This window comes from Haematobia irritans, chromosome 1 (genome assembly GCF_050003625.1).
Source record: "Haematobia irritans isolate KBUSLIRL chromosome 1, ASM5000362v1, whole genome shotgun sequence".
In the NCBI taxonomy this organism is placed as follows: Eukaryota; Metazoa; Arthropoda; class Insecta; order Diptera; family Muscidae; genus Haematobia; species Haematobia irritans.
In genome coordinates, this window is record NC_134397.1 from 40,139,712 (window position 1) to 40,158,062 (window position 18,351).

Consider the following 18,351-nt stretch of genomic DNA (forward strand, 5'->3'; position numbering starts at 1 on the left):
ATTTCGCAACCTAAATTTTAGAATGCGAAATTTACAAAATGTTAAGGACAAATTTCTTTAAAATAATGAAATTTTAAGTAAAATAAAGTTTATAATTTTTGCTTCAAAAATTTTTTTCATTAAATTTAGGACACAAATTTTGTAAATTTACGTCCCTCCGTTAAAGTCACATGTCTTTGAACTAAATAAAGAAACACATTTTTGCTTTAAAGAAATTGTCCTTAAATTAAGTGAATATTGAAGCTTTAGATTTAAGATAAAAGCGCTTCAAATATAGACTAAAACTTATTTTGAGGATTTAGCGTCTTTAGTTTGAAGTTTAAAGTTTTTTTTTTTGAATTAAGAAAACGTTTTTTACTTTGAAGTATCCGTTATAATTTAGAAACTGACATTTGTTTGTACATGAGTACCTTTATTAATAAACCGCGAAAAGAGAATGAAAATGTGATAAATGAGATCTGTACCATATTATCTAAGTATTCTTTAAAACAATTCCACATAACATTCACAGTGGAATTCAGAATGGCAAAATCCTTCTTTGAGATCATCTATGAAATATTGCTTTCAAGGTGCAATATTTCTACACAGATGCAAACAAACTTAATGCAAAAGTATCTCAGTTTAGGTGGGTTAGTAAAATTTACTTACCAAAATTCAAAAGCCCTTTATAGTCATCCTAAATCTCATAAATTGAAGAATAACGCCAAATGGAAGCCTCGTGAGCATTGCCTGTATGGCATGCTCACGACCTTAGGTTAGGTGGCAGCCCGATGTACTAGATTCACTTAGACTATTCAGTCCATTGTGATACCACACTGGTGAACTTCTCTCTTATCACTGAGTGCTGCTCGATTCTATGCTAAGCACAATGACAAGGGACCTCCTTTTTATAGCCGAGTCCGAACGGCGTTCCACATTGCAGTGACACTACCAGCTTTGAAATACTCAGAAATGTCACTAGCATTATTGAGGTGTTATAATCCACCGCTGCAAAACTTTTTGATGTTTGGTCGAAACTGGGTTCGAACCCACACCCCTATGTATGCAAGGCGGGCATGCTAACCATTGCACAACGGTGGCTCCCTAGTTGGGGATTTGGTGGGAATTGGGAATTTCCATAAATTTGGAGATTTTTGTGGAGATTTTTTTTAAATCGGTTCAGTACAATAAATTCGGTTTACAATAACGATATACATCGAATTCTGCTTATTTAAATAATGTAAAAGCATTATTAAAAATATATAAAAAAGTGTAAATTAAATATTTGGATTAGAATTTTATTTTGGGGGCCCAAGCACTAATTTATAATTTTTTTCACCTTCATTAAGGCATTTTTCTACAATTGTGAAAATATTTCGTGAAGACTCAGGAGTAAATGTTGGCCTCTCATCAGTGTTCATCATTGATGTGGACAATATATCCCATAAAAATGATGAAGATGGTTAACCTTCATCAGTATATCACAATGGACTGAATAGTCTAAGTGAGCCTGAATCTTAATCGGGCTGCCACTTTAACCTTCATCAGTAAATTTTAAAATACTGGTGACCGAACACCCATTTTAATTTTCCGAACATTTGAAAGGCGATCACCGGTTTCCGCTTCTTTATTTCGAAAACTGGTATGAAAAAATTATTACTGATTTTCTACAGCAGAGCTTATTTCATTATTTTTTATTTTCATAAAAACTTGTCAAAAAATTATTGGGGATTTTTGTGGAAAATTTTTATTTAACTTGGGGACAAAAGCGCACCAATTTGGGGACAAGATCCAAAAAATTACTCTTAACTCTGACATTGGTGTTCAATTCAGAACATCTCATTAGTTCAAATATCGCCAATGTTTCCAAGTTGAATTTACGTAAACTCACTTTTCTTCGATTCACAATCACGGTTGCTACTCGAACCAAAAGTAATCTACCAAAATTTAGAAAGAATTCTACAAAAAAAAACTACCGAACAAAACAATTTTCTATAGAAAATTTTTCCAAAATTTTATTTCTAAAGAAAATTTTTTCAAAATTTTATTTCTACAGAAAATTCTGTCAAAATGTTATTTCTATAGAAAATTGTGCCAAAATTTTATTTCTATAACAAATTTTGCCAAAATTTATTTCTATAGAAAATTTTGCCTAAATTTTATTTCTATAGAAAATTTTGTCAAAATTTTATTTCTATAGAATATTTTGCCAAAATTTTATTTCATTAGAAAATTTTGCCAAAAGTTTATTTCTATAGATTTTGTCAAATTTTGCCACAACTTATTTCTATAGAAAATTTTGCCAAAATTTTATTACTATAGAAAATTTTGCCAAAATTTTATTTCTATAGAAAATTATGCCAAAAATTTATTTCTATAGAAGATTTTGTCAAAGTTTTATTTCTATAAAAAATTTTGCCAAAATTTATTTGTATATAAAATTTTGCCTAAATTTTATTTCCATAGAAAATTTTGTCAAAATTTTATTTCTATAGACAAATTTGCCAAAATTTTATTTCTATAGAAGATTTTGCCAAAATTTTATTTATATAGAAAATTTTGCCAACATTTTATTTCTATAGAAAATTATGCCAAAATTTTATTTCTACAGAAAATTGTGCCAAAAATTTAATTTTATAAAAAATTTTGCCAAAATTTATTTCTATAGAAAATTTTGCCTAAATTTTATTTCTATAGAAAATTTTGTCAAAATTTTATTTCTATAGACAAATTTGCCGAATTTTTTTTCTATAGAAGATTTTGCCAAAAATTTATTTATATAGAAGATTTTGTAAAATTTTGCCAAAATTTATTTCTATAGAAAATTTTGCCAACATTTTATTTCTATAGAAAATTTTATGTCTATAGAAGATTTTGTCAAAATTTTATTTCTATAAAAAAATTTGCCAACATTTATTTGTATAGAAAATTTTGCCAACATTTTATTTCTGTAGAAGATTTTGCCAAAATTTTATTTCTTTAGAAAATTTTGCCAAAATTTTATTTCTTTAGAAAATTTTGCCAAAATTTTATTTTTATAGATTTTGTCAAATTTTGCCAAAACTTATTTCTATAGAAAATTTTGCTAAAACTTATTTCTATAGAAAATTGTGCCAAAATTTTATTACTATAGAAAATTTTGCCAAAATTTTATTACCATAGAAAATTTGTCAAAATTTTATTACCATAGAAAATTTGTCAAAATTTTATTTCTTTAGAAAAGTTTATGAAAATTGTATGTCTTTAGAAAAGTTTATGAAAATTTTATATCTTTAGAAAAGTTTATGAAAATTTTATTTCTATAGATAATTTGTAGAGAAGAATATTTTGCAAACTCCACCAAATCATCAAGAATTCTACCAATCACCAAACAGTAAAAATCTACCATTATTGGTAGAATTCTACCAACTGTGGTAACCGTGTTCAAAATAGATATTCAATGTGACTAATTTGTCCAATAACCTCATTAACAAATATTTGTTATTGTTTTTACAATTTATGCATTACAAATGTAATCACTGATTTTCCATCTTCGTTTTTAAAAATCTGAGGGTTGCGCAATTTTGTACATGTTTTCGATTGTATTTTATTTTAGTCCATCATGTCTTCGTTATCAAGTACCAAAAATTCAATACTAATATAATTACGAAAACTCAAATAGTTTTCAAAAATTTCAAAATGTCCATATATGAGAAATTATTGAAGTGTATAAATAAAATCATACGGCATATGATTTCTTAATTCCAGAATCCTTTTTTTTAAATCCCTCAACTTTACAACTATCTATAAAAAATAAAAATATATAAATAAAAAAAAGTGTTTTGTAGTTTGTTTAGTTTTTGTGTTCATTTTTTTTTTTTTGTTCATAAATATATTTCTATGCATTTCTTCTCAATTCAATAAATTTAATTTAGTCCCTTAATTTATGGTATTTTTTTCCTTAAATTTAATGATTAACAAAAAATCTTAATAAATTTTATTTTTTTTTTAATGAATAAATTTATGCGACATTTTCTTTCTTATTTCAACATTTTGTGTATTTTTGTTTACTCGTTTCTCGATTTTACTGCTATGAAAATTGTATTTAAGTAATTGTGTTTTTTGTTTTTACGAGGGGGACAATGTTGCGTTTCGGTTTTTTTGTTTTTCGAAAAATTGAAAAGTGTTTGGTTTTTGTTTTTTAGTATTAGTCTATATAGTATATACAAAAATTCTTTTAACTTAAAAAAAAATTATAAAAAATAATGTGAATTGCTTGTGTGTGTTTGTTTGTATTGCTCTCTCAGCATATTCTTTGTGTTTTTGTTTTTTTGAGCTTAGTAAACATTACATGAGATTCCTTAAAGATTTCCTATCGGACTCGGAGTGAGAGAGATGTGGAGATTCGTTATAGTCCAAAATTTTTGGCAGTTTATATTCTCTGGGAATCCCCTTTATAGTTCGCATTCAATTTCACTATTATCTTTTATCTTTTCCATATACTGACAATTTGCATTAAATATTTATACTAGAGATTGAATTCTACATATCAACGAATTATCATCGTCATAGTAACATTCCTAGCTAGGCATGACAATTTCCATACTTTGCCATTTTGGGTGAAAAAACCCCGATTCTAGTTTCCTGCTCTTATTATTTCCGGCAATGAGATTTCAATAAAAATGCTGCTGTTGCTGCTGCTGTTGGTGGTGATGATGTTGATGATGATGATGTTGATGATGATGATGTTGACGATGCTGCTGTTGCTGTTGCTTTTGCTGATGATAATGATGTTGCTGCGGCTGATACTGATGTTCTTGAAGATGATGTTGCTGATGATGTTCTTGACGCAGTCGTTGTTGCTGCAACATTTGTTGCTGTTGCTGCTGCTGCATTTGGTGTTGCTGTTGGCGTTGGTGTTTCCTTAAAGAATATGGTTAGTACTTCTCATCATCCGATATTTCCCTATGGGAATTCTGTAATTCTCAGGCCTTGTATTGCTGACTTCGTACGGCACAGCACAAGCTCAATGAGAAGGTCAAAGCCAACAATTCCAAGAGGACAACACCACCAGTAATACCGAACAATAGAACCCAATTTTCATAGATCAATTCGATGAGTTTATCCACGCAACCCTAAAAAAGAAATATTTTTACCATATTTATCTAAAATCTCTTTTGGGCTATATATTTTAATGCACTTACCTGTTGATGTATTGCTGGATTGAATGATCCACCAAATTTCAATTTTCTCGACATTTCACAGACATTATCTTTAAGTTCATCCTTACAACAGGATTCGGGTATATTATAGAAGACATTCATGGACGAAATTGCTATGTCAACAATATTTGTACGATCGACATTATTGAAACGACTTGTGGCCCAATCACCAGGACCATCTGCTCCACAGCATTTAAGCTGAAAACGAAACAAAAAAAAAATGGGGAATTATAGACGGAATTTAAAGGCATAAAAATTTTGTTTTTCGAAATGTTGGAATAGTATTTAGGGCTTTATACAAAAAAGAGGAGCCAAAAATAAATTGATATAAATTAAGTTAAATTAAATCTAGTTTTTTAGTTTTATTTTACTTAAATATAATTTTATATATATTTTTTTGTTTTCGATTTTTAATGTTCTATAATTTTTTAATGTTTTTTTGGGAAAATGGAATGTAATCAATTTTTTTTCACATAAATAAAAGTAAAGCAATGTCTGAAAAAAAAACCTAAAGAAAATTATAACAAGCTGTACTCCAGTTAATATAAAATTTAAAAATACTATCTAAAGGTATAATAACTTTGTTTTTCAGTTTTTTAGTTTTTACATATTTTACTTAAAATTAATTTAATTTTAAATAAAAAAATTTTTTTTGATTTTTAATGTTCTATAAATTTCTTTTAATGTTTTTTATTTTTATTGAAAATTTTGCCAAAATTTAATTTCTATAGAAAATTTTGCCAAAATTTTATTACCATAGAAAATTTTGTCAAAATTTTATTTCTTTAGAAAAGTTTATGAAAATGGTATGTCTTTAGAAAAGTTTACGAAAATTTTATACCTTTAGAAAAATTTATGAAAATTTTATTTCTATAGAAAATTGTGCCAAAATTTTATTTCTATAAAAAAATTTTGCCAAAATTTATTTGTATAGAAAATTATGCCAAAATTTTATTTCTATAGAAAATTATGCCAAAAATTTATTTCTATAGAAGATTTTGTCAAAATTTTATTTGTATAGAAAATTTTGCCTAAATCTTTTCCTCTGTTGGTTAAGCTACTCTTGTAGTTTAGTCAATGTATGGTTTTAAGCTGAAATAAAAAAACAACAACAATTTTATTTCTATAAAAAATTTTGTCAACATTTTATTTCTATACACAAATTTGCCGAAATTTTATTTCTATAGACAAATTTGCCGTAATTTTATTTCTATAGAAGATTTTGCCAAAATTTTATTTATATAGAAAATTTTGCCAAAATTTGTAGAGAAGAATATTTTGCAAAATCTACCAAATCATCAAGAATTCTACCAACCTACCAAACAGTAAAAACCATGTTCACAATAGATATTCACTGTGACTAATTTGTCCAATAACCTCATTAACAAATATTTGTTATTGTTTTTACAATTTATGCATTACAAATGTAATCACTGATTTCCATCTTCGTTTTTAAAAACTTTGTTTTTCAGTTTTTTAGTTTTTACATATTTTACTTAAAATTAATTTAATTTTAAATAAAAAAATTATTTTCGATTTTTAATGTTTTATAAATTTCTTTTAATGTCTTCTTGGGAAAATGGAATGTACACAGAAAAAATTCACGAAAATTTTTTCAATTAAAGACTTAATTTAATTGATTCAACAAATTTTTTATTGAAACAAAAATCAATCAAAAAAAGTAATAGTATCAATTAATTTTTAAATTAATTATCAATTAATTTTTTAATTGATACTATCATTTCTGTGATTGAAGGCAGTTCAATTAAATATTAATTGGATCAATTAATTTTGTAATTGAAGACAAAAATATTTCTTTGCTTGTAATCAAATTTTTTTCACATAAATAACATATAAGTAAAGCGAAACTCAAGACTTATGAACGCTTTAGATCACGTTACACGAAGTAAACATTAACTTTGATTGATTAATAAATAAATGTGTCAAATTGTTGTGTAAAAATTGGAAACTCTTTCTACAAACTTTTTTATGAACTAAATTAAATTTTATTAAATTTATTTTACTAATTTAAATTTATGCTTTTCCTGAGTCAATATAAGAATTGATAGGGTTGGTCTCTTATATGGCAATATTTTAGTATAGTCTTGTCATAGAAAAAATTTAAGACACTTGCATGTGTGCAAATTACATCGGGATTTTTTAATTTAAATTACCGATAGACTGCAAATTTGACTTATTACGTTTTTTTTTAAATGTTATTGTTTTATTCGATTTTGAAAAGCTTCGAGATATTTTGAAATGGGAACTAGAATCATGGAAAACACCATATTTAAATCCTCCAAGATTGAAATCAGTCCTAAGGCTTCCAAGAAATTGATACAGAGATTTTTCATAGACTACAAGCGTTTTCAGGCCCTTAACATACGTAGCCTATAAATATTTTGAATGTGTGCAAACATTAAAAAAAAACACAAGTGACTGTCGTTAGATACCTCTTGTCAAAGAGGTCAGCTGAAAATGTATACCATCGATTGGCCACCTGAACTCAAGCTCCATCGATGGTAATTGTGTAGGGTGCCATAGCGGCCCATGGTGGCTTCCCGCTCGTATTCATCGACGGTTAGGTAAAAAAAAAATCCTGAATAGTACCGGGAAAATGTCCTAAATACGTCATTGAAGCCTTGGGCAGACAAACATTTCGGCCGCAGACCATGACCATTCCAACAGAAGTCAGTACCGTCGCACTCAGCACAAAGAAGTGCTTACAAATGAGGTTCATGGATTCATTTCTACAGCACAATAGGCACCAAAATCTCTGGATCTCAATCCGTTGGACTTTTGCGCCTGAAATATTTTGTAGAGTAAGTTGGGCACTACAAGATACGGCGCTTTGTCGAGATTTTGACCAGCATTACAACTCGATTTGACTCGAATTTCAAAATATTTAAAAGACGAAAATTAGAAGAAATCGAAAATTACAAAAAGTACATTTTTCGATTGTTTTGGACTATAAGTGGAATTTCGATTTTCCTCCTTTGTATCCTTAGAACTTATGTTGTCTTAAAAAGTTAGCTCTGAAGCTATCAGAAATTAATGATGGTATTGCTCATAGACCACAAAATTAGTGAAATCCTGACCAAGTACCCAGCTTACTCACTTGGATGTGTGCAAATATTTTAAATTTTTTTAAATTAAATACGATTTAAATGAAATAAACTATATTTAATTAAATTCTGAAGCCTTCAAGGAATTGATATAGACAGGTATTCGTATATCACAATATTTGCTAATCGTTTCAATACGAATGACAATAAGCAATTGCATGTGTGCAACATTTTTGGGAATCTTTCATTCACATTATTCAAGAGAAATTATTTGTTCTGAAGCTACTTAGAAATTGATACAGGTACTACACATTGAACACAAAACTGATCAAGTCCTTACCAAGAACCCAGCATAAGCACTCGGATGTGTGCAAATATTTTACATTTAGTTTTGAATTAAATATGATTTAAATAAAAACAATATATTGTCTTAAGTTTTAAAGCCTTCAAAGAATTGATATAGAGAGATATCGATATTGTAAAATATTTACGATAATTAGCAATACGAATAACAATAAGCACTTGTAAGTGTGCAAATATTTTGGTAATTTTTCTTTCACATTTGTGAAGAGATCCTATTTGCATACATAAAAAATTAATTCTGAAGCTACCTAGAAATTGATGCAGGTACTACACATTGAACACAAAACTAATCAAGTCCTTACCAAGTATCCAGCATAAGCACTTGGATGTGTGCATATATTTTACATTTAGTTTTGAATTAAATAGGATTTAAATAAAAATATATATTGTCTTAAGTTCTGAACCCTTCAAAGAATTGATATAGTGATATTGATATTGAGTAAAATGTTTGCGAATATTAGCAATACGTATATCAAGAAGCACTTGCAAGTGTGCAAACATTTTGGTAATTTTTCTTTCAGATTTTTGAAGAGAACTTATATTGCATTTATAAAAAATTAGTTTTGAAGCTACTTAGAAATTGATGCAGGTGTTACTCATTGAGCACAAAACTGATGAAGGCCTTACAAAGCACCCAGCATAAGCACTTGGATGTGTGCAAATATTTTACATTTATTTTTTAATTAAATAGGATTTAAATGGTAAAATATATATCGCCTTAAGTTCTGAAGCCTTCAAAGAATTGATATAGAGAGATATTGATATAGTAAAATATTAACGATAATTATAAATACGAATAACAATAAGCACTTGTAAGTGTGCAAACATTTTGTTAATTTTTCTTTCACATTTTTGAAGAGAACTTATATTGCATTCATAAAAACTTAGTTTTGAAGCTACTTAGAAATTGATGCAGGTTCTACTGATTGAGCACAAAACTGATCAAGTCCTTACCAAGAACCCAGCATAAGCACTTGGATGTGTGCAAATATTTTACATTTAGTTTTGAATTAAATATGATTTAAATAAAAACAATATATTGTCTTAAGTTTTAAAGCCGTCAAAGAATTGATATAGAGAGATATCGATATTGTAAAATACTTACGATAATTAGCAATACGAATAACAATAAGCACTTGTAAGTGTGCAAATATTTTGGTAATTTTTCTTTCACATTTGTGAAGAGATCTATTTGCATACATAAAAAATTAATTCTGAAGCTACCTAGAAATTGATGCAGGTACTACACATTGAACACAAAACTGATCAAGTCCTTACCAAGTATCCAGCATAAGCACTTGGATGTGTGCAAATGTTTTACATGGATTTTTGAATTAAATATGATTTAAATAAATAATATATATTGTCTTAAGTTTTAAAGCCTTCATAGAATTGATATAGAGGGATATTAATATTGTAAAATATTTACGATAATTAGCAATACGAATAACAATAAGCACTTGTAAGTGTGCAAACATTTTGGTAATTTTTCTTTCACATTTTTGAAGAGATCCTATTTGAAATTGATGAAGGTATTACTTATTGAGCACAAAACTGATCAAGTCCTTACCAAACACCCAGTATAAGCACTTGAATGTGTGCAAATATTTTATATTTATTTTTGAATTAAATAGGGTTTATATAAAAAATATGTATATTGTCTTTAGTTTTGAAGCCTTCAAAGAACTGATATAGAGAGATATTGATAAGGTAAAATATTTACGATAATTAGCAATACGAATAACAATAAGCACTTGTAAGTGTGCAAACATTTTGGTAATTTTTCTTTCACATTTTTTAAGAAAATGTATATTGCATTTGTTGGGGCCTATTCCCAACTCTCCGGCCTTACACAAACAACACTTGGAGCTGGCCTTTCACTAGCACTTTCCCCTAGTGTATTATGTTTAATCACGCAGCGCTAATGTCACTAGCCTTGTTCGGGGCAGAAGAGGGGTTTCTATTCTTTAACTCCCTTTCCCGGAGCACACAAATCACTTTTCAGTTGGTTGTTAATAAACCTTTGACCGGCCTCACGGGGCAATATTATTGAATTTAACACTTTATATTAGCTTTCAAATGTATTATGGTTTCGTTTTATTAACTTTTAATTCTGATCACAATGTCTCGATTTTATAATCCAAAAACACTATCAAATTTTTGACTGTCGCCGTGTCTTTTGCTATTCGAACCTTTGTTCGCGTTTTCTTTTATTTACACTTAATCTTGGCATAGAACAATTGATGCGCGCTCGCTGATGGTTGACACTTTACTTAAGTCATTTACTTCTTTTCTTTCTCTCCCTCTCCTTGGGTGTCAAAGGAGGATTTCATGTGGGACAACGGCGACAATCAAAAGGGTTAAAGGCGGCCATACGTTCACTCATGCAGGGATGCCATTATTGGAAATTGTCGCTCTTATATGGCATGGGACATTCGGACCCCCGCATGCGTGAACATACCGCCCCCCTTGCACTGTCCGTGCAAAATAAATACTTAAACTAAAGTATAAATTCATCAATATGATTACAATATAAGATCTTTTGTTAACAATATAATCCAAACCCACTCTGGGCATTATAGCAATAAATCGAAATAATTAAAGCCCCTCCAGGGGGCATTCATAAGTTCCATTTCAAATAATATCTCAAGCCCATCCAGGGGCAAAGCAAAACTTCAAATTCATTTGGTATAACAAGACAATAAGGGACATAAAAACCTGTAAATGTAAATCGTTATCATGTCCTTAAGGGACATAAAGAGAATCATGCTTCGTCGTAGACTCCCAAGCCTCTTGATCCACCTCCATACTTCCAAAAAAAGACCATCCAAAAATAGTATTCTGGATATATAGTGTATCCTTCTCTTTCTCAGGCAGGCCAAGAAACACTCGCTGGGCAACATCCTGCCCCAAAATTACAGCACAATTGCTGGGCAAGTAGAATGAGCAGTCAGCTACATCCTCAAGACCGTACATATCCCATACTGACGCAGGTCGAACTGGGCGAAGAGGAGTGTAAGGCGATGGGACAAACCTCGGCTCTAACATAGCTGTCAACGTTCTGACTTCGTTGTGGCGATCCGTCAGGATGAATTCAATTGGAAGTTTTGGTTCTTCCTCGAAGTCGAACGTCAAATATGGATTATTTGGCACAAAATAACTCTTTGGGGCATTAGGGTCCATCAAAATGCGAACCACTTTAGACTCCTCTTCCTTTTTCAAGCGCCGCATTAACACCAGTGCTGTCATATCTACCCATTGATATTTTAGAGCATCCACTGGGTGCAGCAATGTGTGGTGACCAAACCAACAAATACGGCAAGGCCCGCTCTTGCACATATTAATTTCATGTGAGTAGGCTAAGCAATTCTCACACACACGGTTCTGGTGGACATAGCGTGTTTTCTCCGATGGGGACAGTGATAAGAAGCGTCTACACAGCTTCAGCGAGTGTCTTGTGTTGCACATGAGGCAGCGGTATTCCTCTTGATATTGAGCCATAACTGTAGAGAGACAGAAATCATTTTCGTTAGTGTTGGCCCGGAGAAAGGTTGACATGGGACAGTGTGGAAAAGAGGCAGACAATGGCGGAAATTTATTCTGATCGAGGCAACAAAACAAGTTTATGCACCGGACGAGTTATTGATCCAGACGATGTCTTCACGTCGACAACTCTAACCTGACCATCTGAGCCCGAATACACTTTAGTGACTCTACCGAGACGCCACTCATTAGGGGCTCCCGGTTCTTGGCGCAATACAACCATGTCACCTATTTTCAAATTTTCTAAGGGCCTCTGCCATTTATTTCTTTTGTGAAGCTCTTTAAGATAATCTGACTTCCACCTGCGACAGAAATCTTGTTGTACAATTTTGAGCCTACTCCAACGATTTTGAAGAGATATTTTGCTTGAAATTTCTCCCGGTTCAGCTGGGGACAGTAAAGATGAGCCTACTAGAAAGTGAGCTGGGGTCAATACCGAAAAATCATCCACACTTTCAGTCATAGGAGTAAGCGGCCGCGAATTGAGACAGGATTCAATTGAGGCTAATATGGTACTAAATTCTTCATAGGTGTGACGAATCTGACCAGACATTTTCTTTAAATGCGTTTTACAACTCTTCACGCCTGCCTCCCACAAACCTCCCATGTGAGGAGCCGAGGCAGGTATGAAATGCCACTCCAACTTTTGGTGGCCATAACGTAGAACAGCTTCTGTTTTAAGTTCTGCCAGCGACTTCGCAAAATTAGCTCTAATTTCTCTAGCGGCTCCCACAAAATTACGACCATTGTCGGAAAATATTTTATGGGGACAGCCTCGTCGGGACACAAATCTAGTTAATGCTGCCATGAATGCCGGGGTAGATAAATCGCTGACTACTTCGAGGTGAATTGCCCTAGTAGCGAAGCAGACAAAGAGGCAGATATAACATTTGGTGATTCGACAACCTCGCCCCGAGAAATTCTTAAGGTCGAATGGACCCGCATAATCCACACCTGTGTTTGTAAAAGGCCTGTTGTACGTTGTCCTCTCGGGGGGAAGGGCAGCCATTATTTGCCCTTGCTTGGCTTTACGTGCTATCACGCAATCTTTACAATCCCGAACGCAAGTTCTTATTACATTCTTTGCTCTCAAAATCCAACATTCCAGGCGTATAGTAGCGAGCATGAGCTGAGGACCCCCATGTAGGGTCAACTTGTGAATAAACCGAACATAGAGTTTAGCAAAACAACTCCTATGAGACAGTATAACTGGATGTCGTTCACTATACGACAGCGACAAAGTTGATCCTAGTCTGCCATTCGCACGAATGAGCTGATATTTATCTATGAACGGGGTCAATGTTAAGAGCGAGCTTTTAGAATCAATTTGCTTCCGTTGAGACAGAGCAGAATATTCCTGAGGAAAATGAATTTTTTGAGACAGTGAAAGTAGACGATTCCTAGCTGATGTCAATTCGAGTGATGTTAAACGAAAGTTGTTAAACTTCTTGTTTCCTTTGGAGGCAGGATGCGTAGCATGAAAAAATCTAAATATATAAGCAATAACATGAATTGCCCTCGAGAGACAGGAAAATCGTTCAAGTATATCTTCAAATTTCGCTGATCTAGTGATATGAACTTGAACTGGTTTTGCCTCAATATTTGTTTCAGGAACATTTATACTCGATGGCCAATATCTTTCCTCATCTTTTAACCATGGTGGTCCCGACCACCAAAGAGCATTCTCCTTCAACTCTGAAGGATTCACCCCCCGGGTTGCTAGATCAGCGGGGTTATCAAAGGTCGAAACGTGACGCCAACAATCACCAACCTTCTCTTGAATTTTAGCAACCCTATTTGCCACAAAGGTAGTCCACGTATGCGGTGGTTTTTTAAGCCATGCAAGGACTATAGTTGAGTCCGACCATAAATATAACGGACGATTTGAGACATCCAATTGAGGAAGAAATACACTTATTAACTCTGCAAGAAGCAGAGCTCCACACAACTCCAGCCTAGGTAGGGACAGTTTCTTGATAGGTGCAACTCTTGACTTTGAAACAAGTAAATTTGTATGTATCTCACCACCAAATTTTACCCTCGAATACAATACAGCTGCATATGCAAGCTCCGAGGAATCGCAGAATCCATGAAACTCAATTTCGGAATCGGGGCAATATCGAATCCATCGTGGGATACTAATATTGTCGATATCAACATATTTTTGTATAAAAGACTTCCATCTAATCAGAGACAGCGGTTTGAGGAATTCATCCCATTCAATCTCATCCAGCCATAGCTGTTGCATAAATATCTTTGCTGTAATAATCACCGGGGACAGCCAACCCAACGGGTCAAAAAGTCGCGCTATAACCGATAATACTTCTCTTTTCGTAAAATTTTCTTTGTCTCTCAACTTCTCAGAGACAAAATAGAATGAATCATTTTTGGCGTTCCACCTGATTCCTAAGGTTTTCGCCGAGCTTTTGTCATCAAAATTCAAAAAATCTTCATTTAATAGCCTATCTCGGGGCAAGCCTTCTAAAACTTCTTTCACATTTGAAGTCCACTTTCGTAGTTGAAATCCACCCGACAAAAGAATCCCTTCTAATTCTTTTCTTGCATGTATGCCCTCAGAGACAGAATGTGCGCCTGCAAGCGCGTCGTCAACATACATGTTATTTCTTAATATCTTTGACCCTAGAGGAAACCTTTTTTCCTCATCTTCTGCTAATTGGAGCAATGTACGTAGGGCCAAGTACGGCGCACAATTGACGCCAAATGTTACCGTCCTTAATTGGTAATCTCTTATTTCCATATCTGGGTCCGATCGATACAAAATCCGTTGGTACGGGGCATGTATGGGATTCACAAAGATTTGCCGATACATCTTTGTGATATCCGCATTAAAGACGAATTTATATAATCGCCAATTCAAAATTAGAGTCACAATGTCTTTCTGCAAGACTGGACCAACATATAACAAGTCATTCAGACTTTGACCCCTCGCCGAGGGACACGAGGCGTTAAATACCACTCTCAACTTAGTGGAAACACTCTCGGGCTTATATACGCCGTGATGAGGCAGATAAAAACAAGGTTCTGATTCTCCCTTTGGGGCTTCTACAACTTCCATATGTCCCAGAGACAAATATTCGTTGATGACGTCGTCGTACATCGCTTTAAGTTCAGGCTTTCGAGCCAGTGATTGTTCGTTTCGTAAAAATTGACTTAGAGCTACATATCTATTCGAGCTACTAAGCGATCCCACTTTTGGGTCAGTTTTAAACGGCAAATCCACGGTATATCTTCCAGTGGAATCTCTTTTCACAGTCGATCGGTAAATACTTTCACATATCTTATCTTCTTCAGACAATGGATCTTCCCTCGGAAGTTCCTCAATTTCCCAAAACCGAGACAGCTGCTTATCTATCGACACCCTCGTGCAATGAGCAACTCGAGACACATTAATCGAAGTTCTATTGGACGTTGGGCCAGTCACGATCCACCCAAAGACTGTCTTCTGGGCGACCAGCGAACCAAGAATGCCGTGCTGTACTCCATTGAGTAAAATTAGTGGATATAAATTTCCTCCTATGAGGATATCCACAGGACCGCTTATGAAAAAATGTGGGTCAGCAAATTTTAACTTTGGCAATTGAGAGGCAGAAAAGTTTTCAAATGAGTGGGTGGGAATATTTCCCGTAACATCAGGGACAACTAGTGCATCTATATCTAAAGAAAAGTTCTTGTCGAATACAGAACCGATTGTAAGAATTGCCAATTTAGTACATTTCGTAAGATGTTCACCACCTAACCCTGATATATCAGCTGATATCGTTCGTGTTGACAAATTCAACAATTTTCTCAGTCTCTCAGAGACAAATGAGTCATCCGCACATGGATCAATAAGCGCTCGCGCTTTATGAGACAGACCATCTTTTATAACCGTAACCCATGCCGTAGCCAGCATAGTTTTTCTTGAAACCGATGTGTGGTACGCCCTCACGTTTCCGGACGTCGACGTTGATGGTTGTTCTACTGTGGACTGTATATTCCCATTTTGTGACGATTGTGCACTTGTACTGTTATCACTTTGGTTATTATTTCCGTTTTGAGGGAGATTCGGTCTGTGTAGTAACGTATGATGTTTCAGCCTACATTCAGAACAAGTTTTCTGACTGTGGCACTCAGCCACCATATGTCCCGGAGTGAGACAATTCAAACAGTATTTGTCTCTCTTTATTATAGAAATTCTATTTTTGTAATTCATACTCATGAATTTGGGACAAGAGCGCAAAAAATGATTTCCTTTACAAACATTACATTTTTGGGCATTCACCTTTGTGTGATGCACTTTAAAATTTTTCGATTTGTCAAAATTGCTGTATTTCTGCCGCTGAGACAGAGAAGAATTCGACGTTTGTGGACCATAAATGTCCGATACGCTTTCCAACGCATGGAATCTTTCAGTTAGGAACTTATCAAGTTCCTCCCATTTAGGTATTTCCGTTTTCTGAGCCACCGATTGCTCCCACAGAGACAATGTTAACTTTGGCAACTTTGACGAACATTGATATATAAATATCGGATCCCATGAACCAATATCTATTTTATACAATTTAAGAACTGATATGGCGTTGTTAATTTCTCGCTGTAGCTTCTTTAAACCGCTGGAACACTCCTGCGCACATTGAGGCAGATTAAATATTGTTCGCAACTGATTATTGATTACGATACGTTTATTTTCATATTGATTACGAAGGTTTTCCCACGCAATTTCAAAACCTTCGGATGTCAAAGGAATATGCCTATTTATCTCTCTTGCCTCGCCAGTGGTTTTTTGGAAAAGGTGATATAATTTTTCTACCGCACTTAACTTTTTATTGTTGACATATATGGCGGTGAACAAATCCCTAAAACTGGGCCAGCTCAAATAATCACCTTGAAAAATTTCTGTATCGCATGGTGGGACAGCAATAGAACTACCCGACTTCTGGACTGGGGGAGCTAAATCTTCCTTTATTTTTGACTTAATGCTCCCAATTATAGCCATGTATTTAATATATGCGCTATGAACTTCTATCCTCTTTTTTCTTATTGTGGTCTTATCTTTCTTTTCGCATTCTGGGTCAGCAATACATTTTTTATAAACATCCTTCCATTCTGCGTACATACCCTGTACCTCCTGTTGTTCTGCCTCGATTGACAATTCATTGTGTTGCACTTTTTCTGACTGCTTCAAAGTCTGCTCATAAGCAATATACTCATCGGACAATACAAGATATTCTTCTAACAATCCCATCTTTACTTGAGACAGATATACTATAACCAAGTCTTTCGCTTCGAGAAAGACAAATATTGCACAGCTGCGTGTGAAGGGACCGATAAAAAGTTGTTCGACTCTGATTCACTCTCCGAAAACTAGAGAGTAACTCGATGCAAGACTTCTCTCCGCAAATTTTACTAATTTTTAAATCAAATCAGTGCGAGAGAAGCTACCAATATGCAGAGGAACAAATTTATTTGCAAATGACCACCTATTGTTTGAATTGAACTCAACAGCACAAATTCAGTCAAGAGGCAACGTAACAGTAATCCCAAAAAGAGGCAGAGAAATCGTGTGAAAAAGATGAGGCAGAGTAATGTTTTCGAAAATTACTGAGACACAAACAAAGAAAGGCAACAATTCGAAGAGGAAAAAATTTCAATTTCAAAAAGCGCATAAATTCTCCCAGGTTTTATTGCATTCAAAACTTTTCCCAACTATAAATTTTCCACTTGAGACATTTTGTGGGCTAAAATGTGCTCTAAACTTCGATTTTTTTTCCAATAGTTTTAACGAGAGGTAGAATATTGTTGAAATTATTCAAATTTTTAATTTAATTTGAGGCAGTCCAGTAGTTTCCTTTTTCACTTTGGAATTTTAAGAACCATTTAACAGTCAAAACAGTAATAGTCCAATTTCTCCTTACAATATTTCAATGTTTCTCCGCATTAATACAAACTTTAAATCCTTCTCAATTTAATATAGATGAATAGATTTCGATTGTTCCAACCAATTTGAATTTTAATTCAAATTCCTCCTTGAGGCAAAATTTTATTTTCAAGAATTTTTGTTTATCTTTTCCACATATGAGCAATATGCTATAGTATCATATGACCATGGCCACAAATTCAAAAATTTTTCGTGTACCACTGTACCTCGGTTTGCAATATTTGGGTCTGCTTTGGGTTTTCAAATGCAAATCAATAGAAAG

At 33.1% G+C, this 18,351-nt stretch overlaps 1 protein-coding gene across 2 annotated transcripts in view; it reads right to left on the bottom strand.

Annotated features, from left to right (window-relative positions):
- Positions 1-4,943: 4,943 nt before the first annotated feature.
- The window catches only part of Tsp96F (Tetraspanin 96F), a 70,166-nt gene continuing 56,758 nt past the window's right edge, over positions 4,944-18,351 (bottom strand). For both annotated transcript variants that reach the window (XM_075289934.1, XM_075289935.1), the window contains exons 5-6: positions 5,163-5,378; positions 4,944-5,093 (exon numbers count right to left, since the gene is read on the bottom strand). In XM_075289934.1, the coding sequence (XP_075146049.1) occupies positions 4,944-5,093; positions 5,163-5,378 (366 nt within the window). The remainder of the gene's footprint in view (positions 5,094-5,162; positions 5,379-18,351) is intronic.